This window comes from Triturus cristatus, chromosome 1_2 (genome assembly GCF_964204655.1).
Source record: "Triturus cristatus chromosome 1_2, aTriCri1.1, whole genome shotgun sequence".
NCBI classification, from domain to species: domain Eukaryota; kingdom Metazoa; phylum Chordata; class Amphibia; order Caudata; family Salamandridae; genus Triturus; species Triturus cristatus.
The window spans coordinates 394,375,199-394,399,651 of NC_140580.1; the positions used below are offsets into that span (position 1 = coordinate 394,375,199).

The 24,453-nt window shown below is 39.6% G+C and overlaps 1 protein-coding gene across 2 annotated transcripts in view; it reads right to left on the minus strand.

The window, feature by feature from the left end:
- The window catches only part of PRKG1 (protein kinase cGMP-dependent 1), a 1,992,201-nt gene that overhangs the window by 36,895 nt on the left and 1,930,853 nt on the right, over nucleotides 1-24,453 (minus strand). For both annotated transcript variants that reach the window (XM_085605357.1, XM_085605347.1), the window contains exon 11: nucleotides 4,489-4,628. In XM_085605357.1, the coding sequence (XP_085461483.1) occupies nucleotides 4,489-4,628 (140 nt within the window). The remainder of the gene's footprint in view (nucleotides 1-4,488; nucleotides 4,629-24,453) is intronic.

Genomic DNA, 24,453 nt, shown 5'->3' on the forward strand with positions numbered 1-24,453 from the left:
TGCAATGACGAATTAGTGAAGAAACCAATCTTTCTTCAGTTTCACTGTTTTACTTGTATCTGCAGATGCGACATCTCCTGGCCATTGGGGCAGACACGACCTTTTCAACTAGGGCTGAGCTGATTTGTAAGTCGTTTGCCCCCCTTAAAGCATGAGGGCTATTGCTACCCAGAAGTATTCCTCTTGCTTTGAACGCTTAGCATAAGCATTGCCATACTTTCAAATTATCTGTCAAATCACTCTATGTGGAGTAGGCATTTTTCAGCAGGCCTCTTGCTTCCTGTCGGTAGAGAATCAGGATGAACAACCTAAATAGCGATTCAGAAATATCGACTGCCCAGAATATCGAATTCAAAACATATAGAGTGGACAGAATATCGAATTATCAAAATATAGATAGGTCAGAATATCGAAATTGGGGTACGAAATATCGATTTCCATAATATAGAATTAAAAAATATAGAATTCCATAATATCGAATTTTAAAATATAGATTACCATAATATCGAATTTAAAAATATAGATATCTATAATATCGATTTTTTGTTAGTGTTATGTATGGTAGTATATGTGTTAAAATTATGTATTATTTTTGTAATGTATGTTTAATTTATTTAAACTAATGAATGTTATGTAATTTAATTTTTGCGTAATTTAATTCCGTAGCGGGTTGTGGGTTTATAGGGGAATAGGGTGGGAAGTAATTTAATTATAGTTAATTAAATATTAATTATATTTATATGTTTTGATAATTAATTGATTGATAATTAATTATTAATTGGTAATTAATTGTTATTCATTGGTAATTAATTTATATTAATTGATTAATTGATAATTATGTTACTTGTATTTTTTATTATTAGGAGCGGGTTGTGGATTTGTAGGGGAATTGGGTGGGAAGTAATTTAATTGTAATAAAGTAAATAATACATTTTTTATTTATGTGTATTGATAATTAATTGATAATTAATTATTAATTGGTAATTAATTTGTATTAATGGGTAAATAATTTGTATGAATTGCTAATTAATTTTTATTAATTGCAAAATTATTTATATTAATTGATTAGTTGATAATGTTAATTGTATTTTTTATTATTGGGAGTGGGTTGTGGGTTTATAGGGGAATTGGGTGGGAAGTAAATTAATTGTAATAAAGTAAATATTATTTTTTTATTTATGTGTATTGATAATTGATAATTAATTATTAATTGGTAATTAATTTGTATTAATTGGTAATTAATTTGTATTAATTGGTAATTAAATTTTTTCAATGGTAATTAATTGTTATTAATTGGTAATTATTTTTAATTAACTTTTTATTGGTATTGATAATTAATGTAATCTTATTTTAAAATTAAATCATTACTTTCCCTACTTTTGCACTCTCAGGAGTGGGAATAGTATTTTTCACCCTCCCGCTATCCACCTCTTTCCCTACTGTTGCACTCACTGGAGTGGGAATAGTAATTTTTACCCTCCTGCTATCCAATGCTTTCCCTACTGTTACACTCTTTGGAGTGGGAATAGTAATTTTTACCCCTACACTATCCAGCGTTTTCCCTACTGTTGCATTCACTGGAGTGGGAATAGTAATTTGTACCCCTACGCTATCCAACGCTTTCACTACTGTTGCACTCACTGGAGTGGGAATAGTAATTTTTCCCTTCCCGCTATCCAACGCTTTCCCTACTGTTGCACTCTCTGGAGTGGGAATAGTAAATTTTATCCTCCCGCTATCCAACACTTTCCCTATTGTTGCACTCTTTGTAGTGGGAATAGTAATTTTTACCCCTACGCTATCCAACGTTTTCCCTACTGTTGCACTCACTGGAGTGGGAATAGTAATTTTTACCCCTACGCTATCCAACGCTTTCCCTACTGTTGCACTCATTGGAGTGGGAATAGTAATTTTTCTCTTCCTGCTATCCAATGCTTTCTGTACTGTTGCACTCTCTGGAGTGGGAATAGTAATTTTTACCCCTACGCTATCCAATGTTTTCCCTACTGTTGGAGTCACTGGAGTGGGAATAGTAATTTTTCCCTTCCCGCTATCCAACAATTTCCCTACTGTTGCACTCTCTGGAGTGGGAAGAGTAATTTTAACTCTCCCGCTATCCAATGCTTTCCCTACTGTTGCACTCTTTGGAGTGGGAATAGCAATTTTTACCCCTACGCTATCCAACGTTTTCCCTACTGTTGCACTCACTGGAGAGGGAATAGTAATTTTTACCCCTACGCAATCCAACGCTTTCCCTACTGTTGCACTCACTGGAGTGGGAATAGTAATTTTTCCATTCCCGCTATCGAACGCTTTGCCTACTGTTGCACTCTCTGGAGTGGGAATAGTAATTTTTACCCTCCCGCTATCCAATGCTTTCCCTACTGTTGCACTCTCTGGAGTGGGAATAGAAATTTTTACCCCTACGCTATCCAACGCTTTCCCTACTGTTGCACTCACTGGAGTGGGAATAGTAATTTTTACCCCTACGCTATCCAACGTTTTCCCTACTGTTGCACTCACTGGAGTGGGAATAGTAATTTTTACGCTCTCACTATCCAACAAAAGCTCTACTTTTTTTACATTACTTTTATTATGTTTACATTTTAAGCTTTATTATATTATATTATGTATGTTTTATTTAATTGTTTTAATATTTAATTACTTTTATATTATTTTTAATACATTTAAAAAATTAGATATTTTAGCTAACTATATTTTAACATTCTATATTTTGGAATCAATATTTTAGTACTTACCTGTTTGTAGATAGGGAGTCGATATTCTGTCCTTCTATATTTTGGCGTCGATATTTTGGGCATTCTATATTATGTCCCTCGATATTTAGTCACTGAACCGAGAATCAGGGAACACCTCACTGCTGAGCCGAAATCACATGTGGCTTAACACTTTGACTGTACTTCTCATTTGGGGGCACATTAAACTAATTTACACAAATATTGTCTACTTTGTAAGAAATGTTGCGCAGACATATTGTCAGTGGTTTAGAAATATTAGTTCAAGAATGTCTACTTTATTACTGGAAACAATCTCCCTCCAGAATGTTCACAGTATGCAACCTTCAAACTTGAGGCTCCTTCTCCTGGTTCAGTGCAAGCCTTTTGTGGCATCTACATACACAATCAAAACCATTGAGGCAAATCCAAGTCAAGCCATAACATTAGCAGCGTCAAATATTTATTTTCAGACTTAATTATTTTGGGAATTAATACATTATTCTAATTAGGTTCAAAGAGATAGAATCACGATGACAAGAGCCTGTTTTGATCCCCAATGGAGAGTCATGTGTTATGGTATTGTTTGTGGCAACAATTGTACATTTTTGCAATTCTTCTAACTAAACTTTTCTGGAGAGAACTGGGGGGCATATCAGCAACAACCGGCGATAATTATATTATAGTTTGGTGATAGCTTGCTGATAGGGCCTCACATACTTAGCCATGCTATCCACCTTACATAGGATATCATCGCTAAGTCAGTTTCAAAGCAGGCGTAAGGAAAGCAGTGATAACAGAGGTTATCGCTACTTTTCTTGTCGCTATGCTGCTTTGCGTGAGGCTTGATAATAGGAGAAATGTCGCTTAGCGACATTTCTCCCGTTATCCTGGGGAGGAACGCCCACTTTTCATCTCATTAGAGATGCAAAGATGGGCGTTAGGAATTCAGGCGCTAAGGCAAGGTTTCACGCGACAGCTTGACCTTGCTAATATAGCGATAAAATTATCGCCGCTTTTCGGCCGAAAACGGCTGCAAAAGCGGCGATAATTTTATATCGCCGCCTTGTAGATATGCCCCCACATTTTTTTTCCTACGTTACAAATCATGATGTTTTAACTGTAATCTTTACTTTGAAAAACATAGGGGCATATTATCAAGGACTGCATTAAAATTATCGCCACTTTAGCGGCAGGAAACTGCCGCTAAAAGCGGCGATAATGGGCTTGATAATATGCAGCAAAGAATTCCAATAGAAGCCCATGTTCTGGTGTGACCATGGGCTTCTATTGGAATTCTCTGCGGCATATTATCAAGCCCATTATCGCCGCTTTAGTGGCAGTTTCTTGTCGCTAAAGCGGCGATAATTTTAACACCATCCTTGATAATATGCTCCCCTAAATATCTCAATTCAAGATACTGACCCGTGAGAAAGAATTGGGATCAGACAAGACAGACACACAAAATCCACACTTTACTCTATCTAAAAACATTTTGGTAAATTATATTATGTTTTCTAAACTGGAAAATATACATCAATCCTTATATTCCATGACAAAGGATATTAATATTAAAATCCACAACTTGCCCAAGCTTAATGAATCATCTGATTGCCAACTGGAAGGTATCTGACAGAGTAAAAGGAGTAAAGTTGAGTGAGGTTTTCCAGTCATGATATGGGGGTGGGATACACCTGGGTTGCTGTGGCCAGGAAAGAGAGCGGGCATGTATTAGGACAACAATGCGTTGTACCTCACAATGAAGTCTGAATGAGCCCCCTGCATGATCTGCTTCTCAGAGCGTATGTGCTCTTGCTGTCTTGTGTCTACTATGTGGCGTTTCTTCAGGATCTTCATCGCAAATGTTTTGCATTCTTCGCTTTTCAACTGGACCTGAATATAGTTAACAAAAGACATTACAAAAAATGTGTTGTTTATTGGAAATTTATAAAGGAGTATATTTCAAACAATGTGCCTCTGTAACAACAGCCGTATGAACCTTGGGATAAGAAGAAATGTAAGATGTACAGATAAAAGCAAGGCAGCATTAAATAGTTCAAACATGTATATTTATGTAGTACCACAAATTGCTGTTTTATTTTGCATTATTTCAAGCAGTTGGGCAAAAACAGTTTTATTTCATATACTAGAATGGCCCTAAACTTGTAAGGTCACGACTGCACAGTTATTTTAGAAAAGCCTCAATGACTGTTTGTATTGTATTAATTGTTTTGTAACACGTTGTACATGTTTCCCTTCTGAAATTTCAGAGAGCAACTGGACTTTTAGGCCCACTTTGTTTTTGAAGGATTTCCTACCAGTTAGCCTCGGTTCTCCATTTCTTGATTCACAGAGAAGTTGGTGCCTTGTGATTAGAGAGAGCCCCGTGCGTAAAAGAAGGGTAAGGTACAGCTATCAATCAGATTCCTCGATTGAACACTAGTTTAAACTCCTTCCTGAATTGTTGACAATTTTGTGAACTTTGAAGGGGTGTTTGAGTTTGAACCTGAGATGCAGTACATTGTTTCAATGTTCTTCTTGACTGTCTGGTCAAGGTGAGTTTGCTGTTAATGACACCTTACACAAGATCTAGTGAGGTGCCATTATCTACAGTTAACTAGAGTACATCAGCCAGAGTGCCGTATGCATAGTTTGCAGCACCATCATTTAAATTCTCTGCTCCATTAAGAGCCAGTGTAAGGCTTTCAATGAATGAGTTAAATATCCTACTTTATTAAACCGTTGCCTTTTGATTTCTGTTCTGGGGAATTTCAGTATCTGCCTCCTGTGACCACCATTGAGGGTGTTGCAGACGTCCAGCTAATGGGGGACTGCAAACCTGACTCAGTTGACATAGTAGTCTGAATGGAGTTGCTGGAGAAGCATTTCTGGAGGATTTGGTGATAATATTTTCCCTTAAGAACCATGCTGATCAGAGGGAAATTAAATGGTTCAAAGTAATTATACAGTATTGATATTTAGGGCTACCTTTCAAATATGGCGTTCGGAAATCTGCTGGATGGATGTTCAAGGGGAGGGTATATTTTTGAAGTCTGTGATAAGAAGTGTCTGGCCTGCGTTTTTCCGTGCCTTACTTGGTATTCTTAAAAGTGTTAGATTAATCCAAGCGTAATACTTGTTTTACTAAAACAATACTTTTTATATGATTTTAAAAAATGATAGATATTCCTCATTCATAAATATTTTTGGATTAAAACAACACTCACTGTTTTAAATAAACTAATAACAATCTGAAGTAATGAACTATGTAGCATTAAAAAATGATATTTTAGACAAACTCCACAATAAAAATACGTTACATAAAATTATGCGTCACAGCTATTCAAAAGGACAATACTTATAGTTCAATGTTTCTTTTTGTCCAGTATCAGTCTACCTTACCTTACTTGTCCACGGATTATAACCTAAAAACTGACCATAGAACTACAATACATAGCCCTACCAATGACCTGACTGTAGATAACTTTGCAGAAACATTGTAATTTAGAATCCTGTCTACATATATTTCTCATAACCATCTTGTTTCTCAGTGTAATATAGATTTATCTCACCATAATACATAAATGTCTTGTAGGGTAAAGTCAAGAGGATTCATTATTGAATTGGCATCAATCAGTGAGATTAACACACACCCCAGCTTAAAAGCAAAGTCTGAATGCCTTTTAAAATGATCCCGCAAATCCGTTCTAAAGGAGGAACGCAAACCGTGTTGGTTTCTTACGTTTATTATACAGTAAATCCCTACTACAAGTGAATCCAAGAGATCAAGAGTATCTGAGCGCTTTCTGTACCGATTAAACCTACATCTGTGTTTTTACTGTAGAGAGAAAAAAAGGGAGTAACCCACTGACCAAGAGACAGGGTACTGAAGGTACTAATTAAAACGGAGCTCTCTTGGACCGGATATAATTACCAAACGTCATTCGCCTCAACATCCAATCAATCCGGGGTTTCACATCAACCTCAAAACCAGGCCCAGAGAACAATTATAAACACATTGATAAAAACTGAAAGTAATATAAAAATATTTTTATTTTAAAAAGTTTTCTTAGGAATTGTTCATGATTAAAAACAGATTAAATCAAAAAGATGACACCAATATAATTACAAACAATAAATGATCAAAGTGAAAAATGCATTAGAGACAACAAACAAGTGAAACAATCAAATCATCGTGATACGGATGGTTTTTTTTGCCACCGTGTCTTCTCACCTAACTGGAGGTTGACATTTGACTACATACTTACCGCAAAGGTGACATGAAAGTGTTCCACAAATTGTACCATTAAGAGAGACAATTATTACCCTTGTCCTGATGAAGGTGGCCTCTCAATAATGTATTGCCACCGAAACGCGTCAACGCTCTTGTTTTACTTTAAGGTTATACTCAAGGAACTGTCCATACCCAGTCATATAATTTACTGACGGGCTGTGATTTAATTGATTGATTCTTTTGAAATAACCGTATCATGATGATTTGATTGTTTCACTTGTTTGTTGCCTCTCGTGCATTTTCCACTTTGATCATTTTTTGTTTGTAATTATATTGGTGTCATCTTTTTAATTTAATTTGTTTTTAATCATGAACAATTCCTAAGAAAACTTTTTTAACTAAAAATATTTTTATATTACTTTCAGTTTTTATCAATGTGTTTATAATTGTTCTTTGGGCCTGGTTTTGTGGTTGATGTGAGACCCCGGATTGATTGGATGTTGAGGCGAACGACATTTGGTAATTATATCCAGTCCAAGAGAGCTCGGTTTTAATCTGTGTTTTTACTGCCTAAACACAATGAGCATGGTCGTTTCATGGAGAACTTGGAAAATTGTTTTTTACTATTATTCCCATGCCCTTTGCATAAGAAGGTACACATGGAACCCTGTATGTTAACATGAAGTTGAGGTTAATGCAGAATTAACTCTATAGTGCAACTTGCATAAAGTCATCCCTTAAGGCATAAAAAAAGTGGCTTTAGTAAAGGGTAATCGAGGTGTTACGGACCCAATCATGGATTTCCCCCTCCTAGTGCTTTGGAGGGGAGGCCCCCTGCTATGGCACGTGCTTCCTGGAGCAATGGCAGGCAATTGCGTGCAGGCCAAGCTGCATAGATCGTTACCAAGAAACCCTACTCCTACCTGTTGCTGACAGGGTTGAGAGCTGCACAAGGGCAAATGAAGTTAGATGTTGTACCCACTCTTATTTAGATAACCTAAAACTTCCAACACACAGCAAAATCCTGGGGGTGAAGTACCGCAAATGGACACGCGAGTCCTCTGATCTGTGATGGTGTGTAGGATAAAGAACTGTGCAAGACGGTAAAGATAAATAAATAAAATGAATTTCGTAGCGCGCGCTACGAAATTCGTTTTATTTATTTAATTGTTTACTTACCTGCAATTATCCATATTCCGGTTTTTAGAATCCCCCACCCTGCCCCTCCCCCGCCCCGCCTTACCGCCCCACCGAACTCCCTCCACTGGCCGCTGCTGCGTGTACATAATGTACAATAGTTATTCACATATTACACTACGCACATGTACATCCCAGCTGGGTTTAGAGAAAATAGAGTGGAGTATCAGAGGAGTGGCAAGGAACATGCAGTGGAAATGTAGCTATCACCCACAAAGTCCTATCTTTTTGGACAATCACAGTCATCTGGGAATATATTTCCCACACTTGTCTGCTCACCTAATTTACACCCAAATTAATTTATCATAAGTAGTGCAGACAATGTGGGAAGAAAAAACTTCTTTTTTAGGAGTGTCTATGAAAGGGTATATGTGAAAAAGCATCGAACCGGGAATAAGAGCTTAAGTGAAACAATTATAATTAGTGGATGTAATTCAACTAAACCTTAACAGCTGTTATGCATGCAGTCAGTATTAGAAAAATAGATGTAAGTCAACATTGTATGTGAATACCATACATATATGCAAATAAATTGCTACATACAAACTTTACACATTTGATGGAAGCTTCAAAATAGTCGTGCAATTTTGTAGCGCATGTTGCTCATTACTGATATGTCTGTAGCAATATCTTTGTGAATCACCTCAATTTGGTGCCTAGCTGAAAACTATAGGTAGTCAACATAGGGGAACCCTACTTTACTTTCTTCTCAGTATGTCTCACAGGGCAATACCATTCTTCCCACCCAAAGAAACCAATTGAAATTGTTGATTTCGCCACCAGAAAATTGTGCTACATTTCCATTTTTTTATTTTGATTTTGTAAAGTCTAGATAAAGCCACATAAATGCAACTTGTGTGAGATTTTCAATATTTTGTTCATGAATTGATCGGTTTAGACTTGGTCTACGTGGAGGGCTGCATTGCTTTCTTTTCAGGCACATGCATTTGATGATATTGGTCTTTTATAAACGTCAGGCCTCATTTATGAGGCTCTACCGGCACTATTGCGCTGCCGGAATGGCAATTTTTTTATGTTCAGGTGACGCAATGTGCCACTGGCATATTTATAAGGCCAAGTAAAGCCATGTTACGTAGTTTTTCATGGCCTTATAAATATGTGCTCCTTTCACGCAGAGAAATGCGGGAAAGGGGCGTTCCATGGATGTTGCTGGGTTGTTCTCAGCAACATCTATGGCTTTTTGACACTGCCCCAGATTTACGAGAAATTGTAAGTCTGAGGCAGCACCAAAAACTTACGTCTCCCTAAAAGAAGGCGTAAGGGAGGCACAACGAGGAGAAATATCTTTATTTCTCCTCGTTTTTCCTCTTTCGATGTGTGCTGCATGCTGCAGCACACATAGAAAGCAGAAACAGCCTCTTATGTTGTTTTTGTGCAGGAAGGTTACCCTTCCTGCACAAAAATAATCACCCCCGCAATGCAGGCACCTTTGCACCATGGTGCAAAGGTGCCTGCGTTTGCGCACAGCAGCCCATTGTGGGCCGGGGCAGGGGAAGAGGACAGGAATGCGGCGTATCTAATGGCACATTCCTGCCCTTTTCTTTTGTCGTAGGGTAGCGCAGCAGCAAGGCCTGCTGCGCTAAATGAGGCCCCTTCATCTCTTATCGCTATGGCACAGGCCTGTCTCGCAGGTGCTTTGTTTTAACTGGATCTCTGAAGGAGAATCAGCAAAGGAGAGAAGCAAACTCTGCAGGGCAAACTCCGTGCTAAATAACATGTCACACGATTGTCCTCTTAAATATACTGAAAGGACAATCTATTATTATATCATTAATTGCTGACATTACTTATCTCATGCGAATTTCTTTGTAAAGTATTTTATGTATGTCCCCTTGACACTATTTTTGGAAAAGGCCCTCTGGTATGCCAAGTCTATAAACAACAGTTGGAACTTCATATTAAGTGTGAGAGTGGAATAGATGTGCCCTTTTAACAGCATTAGTATTATGCTGCATGTGTACGAATACACCTATGCTTTGAGTCACTCATGAAATCTGATATGCTATTAATACTTATTACATGAGTAGCATGGGATCCCTCATAGGTATGCAAATCTCACTCTCTCCTGGATTTTATATGTTTCCTATTCCAATCCGTTATAAGATTATAAGTATCCCGTACTCTTAAAATTGGAGGGCAAGTATTCACATGCAGAAGAGGTTATGAGACCATCAAAGCAAATGGATCACAAAAAGCGCCTAGATACACTATTGGGTGATTAGCCGCGCTTTATAAATCCTGATTGATTGATTGACAAAAAAACAATGTCCTTGAGCTACCCTACTACTGTGATCGGTGCTCACAGGACAGAGACACAGTGTTGTGGCATCACGTGGAACAATTGTACCTAAACTAAAGGTAGACATTTTCTATATTTCAGTAGGACATTTTTATTTTGTAGAATTTAGATTATTTGAGTAGCGAAAACTAAAGTAAGATATACAAATTTAGACTGATTAAACAGCAATTAGTGCAGCAAAGGGCATTCATCAAGCTTAGTAAGAAACTAAAGGATGTCCCAAAGAACACATTTAGCAATGTAGTTTGGTAAGAAATAACCAGATCAAAGTCAAACAATGAACGGCACAACCTTCTGAATGTAGTCTTGGAAAGCCTTCAGTTACATAACCTATGGGCATCTACACCTTCGAAATTCAAGCGAACAGTGAACAATTCAGTCAAATTTAGCTTGCATCTCCAAATTGAAGATGAATAAGCAAAAATGAAATTGCGGGATGGTGATAAATACATACAATCAGAACAGGTAGCAAGCATATTTGGGTGTTCACTTTTCTGAATTTCTCAAATGAAAACTTCTAATTTAGAGAATGGGCATTTTCCCGACCAAAGACATAATTCCAAAATGAGAGCATACTTGGTCAATCAAAATCAGAGGACTCTGGCTACATCTTCGGGCACCTGCCCGAAGATGTTTGTCGCTCGGAAATTGCTGCTGCGACCATTTTCTATAGCATTGACAGTTCACACATGCAGACAATTTTTAATCCAGAGACTTAGGGGTCGATTACGATGTCAGTTGGAAAACATTCCTACCAAATCGGTCTCGGAATGGTGTCCGACCGAATTGGATTCGGGGAGTCCGACCGACTCATTACGATTGTTCCGAATATGATTCGGTCGGACTCCCATTGACTTCAATGGGATCCTGTGTTCCGACCAAATACACAGGCTCCCATTGAAGACAGGGGTGGGTGGGGAAAATTGTGCACCCTGTGGCGGGCACCACATTGTGCCTGCCACACTGTACATGGTTGCATTCGTAAGGCTCTGTGTGAAGGGGGCCTGCAATGGGCCCAAAGTCATATTCCGAGAGCCGATCCATGTCGGAACAACCGATTCGGAAAGGCTATCCAAATCTGACATTGTAATTGCTCGGTCGGAAATGCCGACCGTTGACTTGTACGAGTCGGCTCCAAATGACTCGGTTCCTCCGAATGCCATTCAGAACCGAGTCAGAAAGTCTGAATGCTTTCCGAACATCGTAATCAGTTGTTCAGAAAGCTTTCCGAATCGGTTGGAAAAACGGGTTCCCAATGGGATTCGGCAGACCTGAATAAGATTCGGAGCCTTTCCAACCAACATCATAATCGACACCTTAATAGTGAAAATACTCAGTTAAGCTGTTGGCTTGAAAAATTCACGCATTGAGCAACTGTCAAGCTAGAATCAATGGGCTAATTTTTAACTGATGCCAGACCTTAAACTAATAACTGATAACATTGTCGATCCAATTTATATTCAGTTGTAAAGGCCTGTTAACTTGTTTGCAAACTAGCTTGTACTATTTAAAGGATGAATTGCATGCACATATTTAGCTACTGTTTTACATAAATAAGTAAATAAACCGGCTTATTTGTAGAGTGTCAGGACACAGAAGACCCCGATTACACTTTGGGACCGTTTTTTTTTTTTTTGAGCCTTATTATGGGATGATTTTCCAACTGCAATAATCACGGATGAAATTATAGAACATTCTACTTGATTGTTTGACGCCTGATTAAGTTCCTGTGATCGAAGGAACGAAACGCGTTGGCTGATCTTTTCACCAATAAAACTAACTAATGGACTAAAGTATACGACTTTGACTTCATCTCTGGTGCACCTTCCACTTCCACAAAGACCTTGCTTTCTCTGGATTCCAGTGGCACTTAACGGCGGCAAGTTCCGGAAGCAGATGCAGAGAACTCTCAATCTGTACAGATAGGGATTGATGTGCTGAACCTTGGGTCAACCGATGTAAGGAGTGTTTTGATTAATTAAATAAATAATGATTTGATGTTTTGTAAAATTACAGGATTATAAAAGGGAAGTGAATTGTAGTGGTTTTAATTAATCACACAATGAATTATTTGATTTGAACTGTATGATATATATATATATATTTTCCATTTCAAAGTAAATGATTCTTGGCGAACGGTTTTCCTTCCACCACACCCACACTAATAAAAAGGACCATCTTTTAAATCTATCTTACACTAATTACATAGTTGAAGCCTGGGCATTCTGTAAAAGTGCATCAATACTCCCATATTGCACATGAGAGTGATTAAAGAAAGATATTCTTTGACACCCGTTGATGCAGTTCAGGCCCAGGGTCACAGAAGCAAGTTAATGTACCCAACTGATCTGATTGGCTGGCCACAAGAGAAACATTTCTTGTGTGATTACCATTACAAGATGTGGAACATGGCCCCACTGTCCCAAAACCATTTTTGCAAAGGTCACATACGGGGATGGGTTGAGCACACCTTGACCCCCAGGCCCAATAGGGTCCTAATATATATATTTTTTTTTATTATGTCACAGGGTCTGAGAACCCCACAAGAAATCTACTGACTCCTTTAGACAAGGACCCCTCAAGTCTGCAGCTCTTGGTTGCTGGTCTTAGTACAGAGACCACAGACTATGGAAGGGAATCCAACACAGTTTCAGAGATTACTTAACCTTTTGCCCAGCCACCAAGGCCAAAAAGTATGAGCACCAATTTGAATTAAATAAGTTCACAGCCTCCATACAAGACTGCGGACTATAAAGACTAATATTCTGTCCCCTTCTATACTCAGTGGTCTCAGAGCCAAGACTGTGGACTACGGGCAGTGTACTTAGGGAGGTCTTGGCCTATTGGGGACTGTGGTCTAGTTGATTGTGTTGGGCACCATTTTGGGTGTGCCGGATCCACAGCCTCAAAAAAATAGTCCTTAGTCTACTGACAAACCAGGGAGGATATACAATTAAAAAAACAACTTGCCCCATATAAAATTGGACATCATATACAATTTTTAGTGGGTCTTTCATATTGAACTCAACTTTTTTGTGGTGCGCCAAGTAGGCGGATTCTTGCACCAGACAGCAGGCCTGGCATGCCTAGCAGTGAGGGGTGTACTGCCTAGGTAGCTCTGTATAGTGCACAGTCTAGTTTAAATTCTAAGGCTGATCCTTGCTTCTCATTGGCTGAAAGCTGAAGTATCCTTCCACTACATTAAAAAGTGCCCTTTCGTTGACAGCAGGAGGCTCATCCATCTTTTTGTAAGGAGCAAGAGACTTGATCAATTGTCTTTGCTATTCACATTTTCATTTTACTTCGGCATGGTACAATCTGGATAATGTGTGCTTCCTGAACCATCCACCTATTCTCTACAGGAGGAGGAAAATGAAGGCCAGTGCCAGTGAGAGACTGAAGAGGTGGAGAAGCAGTTGAACATGAGGGAGTCCTTTGCGCATTCAGCCAAAGATAAGAAGCTGAATGTTGCCAGGTAACCTGCAAGTGAAATATTCAAAATCTTAGCAGGAGGACAAGAAGACACTATTCCTTTGCTATGTCACCCATGTGCCGACATCTAAAGTCAAAGCATGAAAAAGAGTACTCAGTGTGGCAGAGAGAGATCACGTGCTGAAGCACAGCAAAACAAAACTCTGCCTAGTGTTCCTGGAGAGTTGCTGGACATGAAATAACAGGAAACCAATTTTCACCTCAAAGTCTTTGTGCTCTAATGGATGTATCACAAAGTCCATATATGGTGTGGTGGACAAAACGAAAGAATTGGTGAACAGAAAGTTTCAGGATTATCCATCAGGTAAAAACAAAAATTTTAAAGTGGCCAATTACCGAAGCCATTGTTAAAACAAAAAAACTGGAAAACCAAACAACCCCCCAGAAAATCAAATGAAGCTTTGAAAAAAAAAACAAGATAACTAAATTAAAGAGCTTCTCTCTAGTATCTCTTAGACCCAGCACTGCTGCCAATGGAGGACTAGGTGTAGGGCCTGGTCCCACAGGCAGCGACAACTGTGCACAGCCAAAGGCCATGTGCTGCAAAAGTTGGCTGCCCATGATGAGCATAGGCCTGGCCAAGGACCGATCACATCATGGGTGAGGTCATGAGTATTGTTTTTGGTGTTTGAGTTATGGCCTGCATGGCTGCTGCTAAGCCACTCAAGTGTGTTTCATGGTAGAAAAGCAGAAGACACTGCTATTTTTCATATATTTCTTGGGGGTACGAAGTGGAGGTTTCTACGGAGAGAAACATATGTTTCTTGTAGCAAACCATGCAACTAAAATATGTATTCTAATGCAAATTTCTGTCTGGTGTGCTCCTGCGGATTTCCTGTCCTGCTTTTGGAGTAATAGAACAGAAATCTACAGCTTATCTAGATCTCCTTGTGTGCTCAAGGCAAACTTCTGTGAACCTTATAAAAGAGTGGAATTTATGCTAGTTGTAGAAGTAAATTTATGATGCACAGACACCTGGACGTTTTCATTTTATTTCTGTGAATCAGGCCATAGCTTTTCATTCAATGAAGCCAAAGTATTGTAAAGAAAAGTTCCTGCTGAACTGGCATTTTCTTTTTCAGGCAGCATTCTCTACTAGACAGTTTTTCTTCCAGAATATCATGGGAACAATATCAGCATAAAAACATATCATGACCTGAATATCGATTACAAAAATATTGTTAAGCAAAGTATAGATAGTTAAATATAGGTTTACTGTACTTAACGCCACCTATTTGTACTTTGACAATTAAAAGATGTTCAAAGTAAATGGATTTGAAGTTAAGCATAATAAATCTATACTTACTTTTTCATGATCATTTTCCAGCCAATATTTAGGTCATGATATTTTTGCTATCGAATATTTTTCTGAGATATTTTGCCATACATTCATGACTGATTGAGGGAAAGGGTCCCACAAAACCAACAACTGGGTGTACAAGTGCTATGGGAAGAAGACTAGCTATAGCTGTGCAGCACCAAGATGTCTTTTTTCACTATAAAAAGTCAAATCTATTGGCTTTTTCAATATTTGACTCTTTGTGAATGAATTATTTGATTTGAACTGTATGATATATATATATATATTTTCCATTTCAAAGTAAATGATTCTTGGCGAACGGTTTTCCTTCCACCACACCCACACTAATAAAAAGGACCATCTTTTAAATCTATCTTACACTAATTACATAGTTGAAGCCTGGGCATTCTGTAAAAGTGCATCAATACTCCCATATTGCACATGAGAGTGATTAAAGAAAGATATTCTTTGACACCCGTTGATGCAGTTCAGGCCCAGGGTCACAGAAGCAAGTTAATGTACCCAACTGATCTGATTGGCTGGCCACAAGAGAAACATTTCTTGTGTGATTACCATTACAAGATGTGGAACATGGCCCCACTGTCCCAAAACCATTTTTGCAAAGGTCACATACGGGGATGGGTTGAGCACACCTTGACCCCCAGGCCCAATAGGGTCCTAATATATATATTTTTTTTTATTATGTCACAGGGTCTGAGAACCCCACAAGAAATCTACTGACTCCTTTAGACAAGGACCCCTCAAGTCTGCAGCTCTTGGTTGCTGGTCTTAGTACAGAGACCACAGACTATGGAAGGGAATCCAACACAGTTTCAGAGATTACTTAACCTTTTGCCCAGCCACCAAGGCCAAAAAGTATGAGCACCAATTTGAATTAAATAAGTTCACAGCCTCCATACAAGACTGCGGACTATAAAGACTAATATTCTGTCCCCTTCTATACTCAGTGGTCTCAGAGCCAAGACTGTGGACTACGGGCAGTGTACTTAGGGAGGTCTTGGCCTATTGGGGACTGTGGTCTAGTTGATTGTGTTGGGCACCATTTTGGGTGTGCCGGATCCACAGCCTCAAAAAAATAGTCCTTAGTCTACTGACAAACCAGGGAGGATATACAATTAAAAAAACAACTTGCCCCATATAAAATTGGACATCATATACAATTTTTAGTGGGTCTTTCATATTGAACTCAACTTTTTTGTGGTGCGCCAAGTAGGCGGATTCTTGCACCAGACAGCAGGCCTGGCATGCCTAGCAGTGAGGGGTGTACTGCCTAGGTAGCTCTGTATAGTGCACAGTCTAGTTTAAATTCTAAGGCTGATCCTTGCTTCTCATTGGCTGAAAGCTGAAGTATCCTTCCACTACATTAAAAAGTGCCCTTTCGTTGACAGCAGGAGGCTCATCCATCTTTTTGTAAGGAGCAAGAGACTTGATCAATTGTCTTTGCTATTCACATTTTCATTTTACTTCGGCATGGTACAATCTGGATAATGTGTGCTTCCTGAACCATCCACCTATTCTCTACAGGAGGAGGAAAATGAAGGCCAGTGCCAGTGAGAGACTGAAGAGGTGGAGAAGCAGTTGAACATGAGGGAGTCCTTTGCGCATTCAGCCAAAGATAAGAAGCTGAATGTTGCCAGGTAACCTGCAAGTGAAATATTCAAAATCTTAGCAGGAGGACAAGAAGACACTATTCCTTTGCTATGTCACCCATGTGCCGACATCTAAAGTCAAAGCATGAAAAAGAGTACTCAGTGTGGCAGAGAGAGATCACGTGCTGAAGCACAGCAAAACAAAACTCTGCCTAGTGTTCCTGGAGAGTTGCTGGACATGAAATAACAGGAAACCAATTTTCACCTCAAAGTCTTTGTGCTCTAATGGATGTATCACAAAGTCCATATATGGTGTGGTGGACAAAACGAAAGAATTGGTGAACAGAAAGTTTCAGGATTATCCATCAGGTAAAAACAAAAATTTTAAAGTGGCCAATTACCGAAGCCATTGTTAAAACAAAAAAACTGGAAAACCAAACAACCCCCCAGAAAATCAAATGAAGCTTTGAAAAAAAAAACAAGATAACTAAATTAAAGAGCTTCTCTCTAGTATCTCTTAGACCCAGCACTGCTGCCAATGGAGGACTAGGTGTAGGGCCTGGTCCCACAGGCAGCGACAACTGTGCACAGCCAAAGGCCATGTGCTGCAAAAGTTGGCTGCCCATGATGAGCATAGGCCTGGCCAAGGACCGATCACATCATGGGTGAGGTCATGAGTATTGTTTTTGGTGTTTGAGTTATGGCCTGCATGGCTGCTGCTAAGCCACTCAAGTGTGTTTCATGGTAGAAAAGCAGAAGACACTGCTATTTTTCATATATTTCTTGGGGGTACGAAGTGGAGGTTTCTACGGAGAGAAACATATGTTTCTTGTAGCAAACCATGCAACTAAAATATGTATTCTAATGCAAATTTCTGTCTGGTGTGCTCCTGCGGATTTCCTGTCCTGCTTTTGGAGTAATAGAACAGAAATCTACAGCTTATCTAGATCTCCTTGTGTGCTCAAGGCAAACTTCTGTGAACCTTATAAAAGAGTGGAATTTATGCTAGTTGTAGAAGTAAATTTATGATGCACAGACACCTGGACGTTTTCATTTTATTTCTGTGAATCAGGCCATAGCTTTTCATTCAATGAAGCCAAAGTATTGTAAAGAAAAGTTCCTGCTGAACTGGCATTTTCTTTTTCAGGCAGCATTCTCTACTAGACAGTTTTTCTTCCAGAATATCATGGGAACAATATCAGCATAAAAACATATCATGACCTGAATATCGATTACAAAAATATTGTTAAGCAAAGTATAGATAGTTAAATATAGGTTTACTGTACTTAACGCCACCTATTTGTACTTTGACAATTAAAAGATGTTCAAAGTAAATGGATTTGAAGTTAAGCATAATAAATCTATACTTACTTTTTCATGATCATTTTCCAGCCAATATTTAGGTCATGATATTTTTGCTATCGAATATTTTTCTGAGATATTTTGCCATACATTCATGACTGATTGAGGGAAAGGGTCCCACAAAACCAACAACTGGGTGTACAAGTGCTATGGGAAGAAGACTAGCTATAGCTGTGCAGCACCAAGATGTCTTTTTTCACTATAAAAAGTCAAATCTATTGGCTTTTTCAATATTTGACTCTTTGTGGTAGGCTTTAATCCCACAAAGGGCAGTTTTCCTGCCGTTCAGTTTAACAATAATTTAGTAAGGTTTATGTTTTTTATTGGGAAAGGTCTGGTCTGACGTTGGGACTTGTGCACACAATACAGTAACAGCTTTTATCAAAGTAGGAAAGATTGCATTTTTAGAGGGTGTTGTGATTCAATGTAAGCCAGACGCTGCAGCCATTTTAACTGGAAGGTTTTCTTCACAATCATCATGGTGTCATAAGATGAAAAGGTTAGTTAGGGTTATAGAGTGTCTTCAGAAGAAACAAAAACAGGTAAAACTGTCTGGAGATTCCATCTCACTTTCTAAAATTAGTCGACATGCAATGTCATATGAATTCATTTGATAACTTGTACCATCTCCTAGGATACTGCACTTAAAAACGGTACCATCTCCTAGAATACTGCACTTAAAAACGGTTACTCAGACAACCAAAATAGTTGTATTATATTTACCAGCTTAATCCCAAAATGTAGATCCTGTTGAAATTTTTTGCTCTTGTTTATAACAATTTCCTTCTTTGTACAGCACTTATGCATCTAAACAGCCCAGTATATTTTTCTGTTTGACTGCCCCAAAAAATATTAATGCCTTATTTTTCGTATAAAATATACGAAAAACCCTGGCGAATTATATACATTTCAGGGCTTTCCACTGAAGTGACTCCAGGGTAAAAATATTATTAAGCAGTCACCTTCCCAACTTTTGAGTAATTAAGGCTCATAGATTTCCTTTCCATTTGAATCCATTTGTTATTTAGAGTTGTTTTTTGAGTTCCGATTGCTAGTTTAAAGAGATAGCAGTGAAATGCCAGCGGAGCATACGGCTTTGTTCTCTGCAGTGGAATGTAATGCAGCTGTGGCTGCAGTGCCCATGATTTCAAGACTGAGCCAGAAAATACAAATAATATACTAAATGCTGTTTCCTAGTAGGCTATCTATCTAGATATCTTATAAATAATATATATCTATATATCTATACATATATCTATATCTATATATATAGGTATGTAATAATGGAACTGTAATTTAAAAATGAAAATACAATAATGTGTAATAAAACGTAGTGCATGTGTATAGCTTTTTGAAACCTTCCTCAGAATAATAAACACAAGCCGCATTTATATGTAGCGCAGTGTGGTACTCCTGGGGGGATGCCACACTGCCAGATCACAAGAGTCTGGAGGGCATATTTTCAAAGAAATGAGGTAGTGCGGCACTGCATGCAATTTTACAGCATCACGCTGTGTCATTTCCCAAGAATACGGTGCATCCCAGTGTTTTCCCTTTCCCTAGCGCAAGGGTGCCTGCGTTGCAGGGATAATTGTTTATGTTCAGGAAGGCATACCTTCCTGCACATAAACAATCAATAAAACGATTTGCTCCATCTATGTGTCCTGCAGAACGCAGGACACATAGAAAGAGCAAAACGCAAGGAGAAGTAAAAGTATTTTTCCTTGTTGCACCATGCTAACACCTACTTTTCAATGACATTCATTTTTTGGCTCTGCCTCACATTTAAACATCCTTGTATATCTGAGGCAGCATCACAAAAGCAATGAGTGTTGCAGTGGAATGCCCACAACAACACCCACTGAACGCTCCTTTCACGCAGATACCTGTGTGAAAGATACGATATTTGCAATGCGGCATTGAGCCAAGCAAAGTGGCTTAAAGCCACATTTTAAATATGGAGCAGGGCATTGCACCACTGGAGTATCGTAAAAGGTGATGCTACGGTGTTGCAATGCCCTTGTAAATATGCCCCCTGGTGTTCCCCCAACCAGATTATCCTGGTGTGAGAACACGGGCCAATATTAACAGGCTGGAAAATTTGGCCAGATAATTCATGTGTTGATCAGGCTATGGCACAGCTCGGCACCAGCCCTTGTCTTCTGTCAAAATCTTTTTAAAGTACAGGGATGAAAACGGTGCTTGCCCTACCAGCCCACAGTCTCTCCTTCCCCAGGAAAGCCTACACTGCCCCGCTACCAACCCCCACTTGGCCTGGTAAAGTTACACCCGCCTTCCTTTTTACCATCTGTTCAGAGCAGGTATTCTGATATCTTGTGCTAAATAAAGATAGACTATTGTAAAAATGTATGCCAGGACTTCAACTACAATCACAGCATTCATCATTTGTTTCTTTGCCTTTATAGTCATCTCACTGCCACTGAATATTGGCGAATTGCTTTGTTTATCTAGTAAATGGGTACTCACAAACATTTCCCAGGGGGCCACAAAGTACTCTCTGTGGCATGCCCGAGGGCCGCACCAATGCCAGCAATGGGAGGGTCGGGTGATGAAAAGTGAATGGGGGGGATGTGAAGCAGATGCATGGTGGGGACAACAAACCGAGCCTTCACATGACTTCTGTCTGCCACCTATGCACTATTCTCAAGCACCAAGAAATAAAGTCAGACCATTAATTTCTAATGTGGCATTGTTTTCAGAATGGGGGTGGCATGACTGTTTCCAAGATCATATTTGAAAACTATCACTGCTAATAAATGCCTCTCAATGCAGGGACAATCTGATCTACTAAGGTTATACGCTCATAAATGTTAATAAAATATACTTTTTTGAAGTTTGAGAGTTTATCATGTTTTACATGTTTGGTGCAAGATGTCTTAAAAACTGAAGGTGTTTCTAAAGATAGGTTTTTTAGGGCACCTTCTTTTCTTCATTATGGTTACTTCAGCTAATGTGTAAAACGCATAAATAAAGTGTGCCTGTTTCTATTGCAGCTTTCTGAATGTTTCTGCTCTGTCAAGTGAACAAAAGCTCAGTGCTCCCATTCACCAGGGGGCCGAAATTGAAGTTCAGGAGGGCCGCATGCGGCCCCCGGTCCGTACTTTGAGTATCCCTGATCTAGTACATTCGGTGAGATCTCTGAGAAGTCAGGGAGTCTCCAAATCTTGGAACGGCGACTGGCCGTGTCAGTGCAGTGAGTGAGGTGACCCTGCGTGTAGGCAAGTATTACAGCTGCATTTTTCCTCGGAGTTCCATGACCTTATACAGGAACACAGCCTTAGGACTTGTTCCTCTATATGGCTATGGAGACATGCAATATCCTTATAATGTATAGCAGGTGGTACTCTACCCGTTATATAATACTTTTATTTCAACTAAATTACCCAAAACATTAAAAAGTAATTAATGGCGGAATTTAAACTTTTGGGACTTTAAAAATCTCATCATATACAGCTTTATGATAAGTGAACTTTGTGTCAAAGATCAGTACTAAACTTCTGGAGTGAAGAGAGGTCGTGAAGCAAATTTCAGCAGCAGGTAATTTCTTTTCCACAAGTTCTACTTGTTTAGGAAGGAAGAGCAGGCACTGGAAGGCGGTCTGTGATTCTAAGGATTTCCTTGGACTCGAGGTGCTAATATTAGAGTATGCTGTCACCTTAGATTACTCTAGTTTCACTTCTTAAGATAGCAGTCACAGGGTTTCCCGCGAAGGCTATTTACAGGAGTAGTTTCCATGTCCTTGGCAGAGAACACCCTGAGAAGCTACAGTGTGCAGAATGTTTTGGGAATGCCTCTTTGGTAATCACATGGTTGGGCTTTAGGTGGCGCAATATTTAACTCCTTATGTTATAAATGTTTTTAACATTGTAGGCCTTTGTAAACCTTACTTAAAGCAGCAAAGAGTTGTTGGACACTTGCAAGGTTCCCTTCACCTGTCTTCATAAACCAGGGGCGTAACACAGGCCTCCGCATCCCCCGCGGTGCGGGGGCCCCCCAGTTGCAGGGGGCCCCCTCAGCACCGTATCAGGTCTGAGCGCTCCGGATAAAATCCGGAGCGGAGGCCCCTCCGTATACATTGCAAGGGGGCCCTTAAACTTTCGCTACGCCACTGTTCGAAACCTTGGAGCTGCACGCAAAAACAATTCTATATTTGGGGCGAGACATATCTCAATGGAAGAGTACTAACTTTTTGCATGCCTGAATTACATAGATAAATAAATTTTGAGGAGCCACTAACATTCCAATGTATTACTGTTGCGCTTTGGGACCACTTATTTGGTCTCCATCTCTACCTTAGCCACTAAACCATGATTACTCTAGACCTGGAACATTGCCAGGAGTTAGCATAACAATCCCGCGCATACAGTGTATTGGCTTTATATGCACATCTCACATTTATTGGGCCACCATTTGGTTTTAAATCATCTATTCAGATGTACATAATATTTGACAGTGGCCACAGAGAATGCAAGTTTTTCTTTATGGTTCTGATTGCCCTTCTGTCCTGCATCTCCTCCCTCAAACGCTTGAAATGGCCAGCCAAGGTAATTTTACATATTCTATAGTTTTCACCGGTAAGCTGTTTTTTATAACAGTTAAAGCACTTTGAGCTTCACTTTCAAGTGTGCTTTGTTTAAGATCTTAAATGGATAGTGTTACTAGTAAACCCTTTGGTGGTATTGCTTGTATTTACCTAGGGAGCATGAAATGCTGAATGAGCCCCCTTTGGATTTGATTGTCTGAAACGAAGTTCCGCAGTAGGCCTCTGCAATAGCCATTCACTCCAAACCGTTATTCTCTCAGTAAATGCAAAGAAAGTTCAGCAGACCTGGGAGTTACAAGAAAGGCGATGCAACATTGATGTTGATTTTCCTCATCCTCTGGCAACAAATGATGGATGGAATGAAATGAAACAATCACCCCCAGTGAAGAGATCTGGGTTGAATCCATTGTTCTTTTTCTCACTACGCCACCCCAGTTTGGACCCGGCCAAATGCAAATCAGTCTTGACCCTGCTCCCCATGCGAACAGTCCAACCCAAACTGCCAAGCCAGGGCTTTGCTGTACTGGAAACAGGTATCCTGGGACCGGTTTCAGGGTATCATCCCTCATCAGCCAGGCTAACTTGAATCCAGTGGCACAGTGAGCACATGACCAATGTCTGGGCATACCCCTCCTACTTAGGGCAAAAAGTGTAACTACAACAAATGATGGACAGAATGCTGAATAAATCAACATTCACCTCCAGTCAAGAGATCTGGGTTTAAGCCGTCGTTCTTTTGCTCACCATGCCACCCCAGTTTATACCCAGCCAAATGCAAATCAGTCTTGACCCTGCTCCCCATGGGAACAGTCCAGCCCAAACTGCCAAGCCAGGTCCTCCCACGACCACAAACAAGCATCCTGGGACCGGTTTTGGGGCATCACCCTTCATCAGCCAGGCTAGCATGAATCCAGTGGCGCAGTGATCACGGGACCCATGTCTGGGCATACCCATTTAACTTAGTGTGAAAAATGCTGCAGCTTTTCCCTCCGGCACTACGTTTTTGTGCTACTGATGTTTCAAGGCCCCTCCTTTGATACTGAATGTTCACTCCCCCTATCAGTGGGCCATAGTAGTACATAGCCATTAAAGCAAGTCCCGCCCATGCAGTTGATGGTGTCCTTGTGAAGAAACTGAAAGCGCAGAAGAAGACCTCTCAGTATCTATATGGGAGCACGTTCCTCCCTTGCTCTTCGGAGAAGTTGGGTGTTGAATGCCCCAAGGAAGGTAAATTCAGTCTGGACTGCACTTACACTCTTAGGCCTCCTCAGGATTCCATTCCAGAGTTAGGCGCCACCTTCAGTATCATTGAACATTAGAGTATGTCCCGTTGGTATTATCTGTCCCTACCTATGTCAAGCTAATGAATAGCCGCAGAGAATTATTTATTAGCCCATCCAGTGAGACTGTGGCTTTAGGAGGCAAACTCACTGCATACCTAACTTGCTAGCAGTGCCGTGTGAAATGTCAACCTCATTTCCAGATCATTTTAGATATCACTGTTATTTAAAAACTTTATTTCAGTGCCAACAATGGCAGCCTGACAGAATATTTCACAGCATCATCCCCAAATTGTAGGCAGTGGCATCATATCTCTCCTGTTATTTCAATTTTCCTTCCATTTTTAACTTCATCCAAT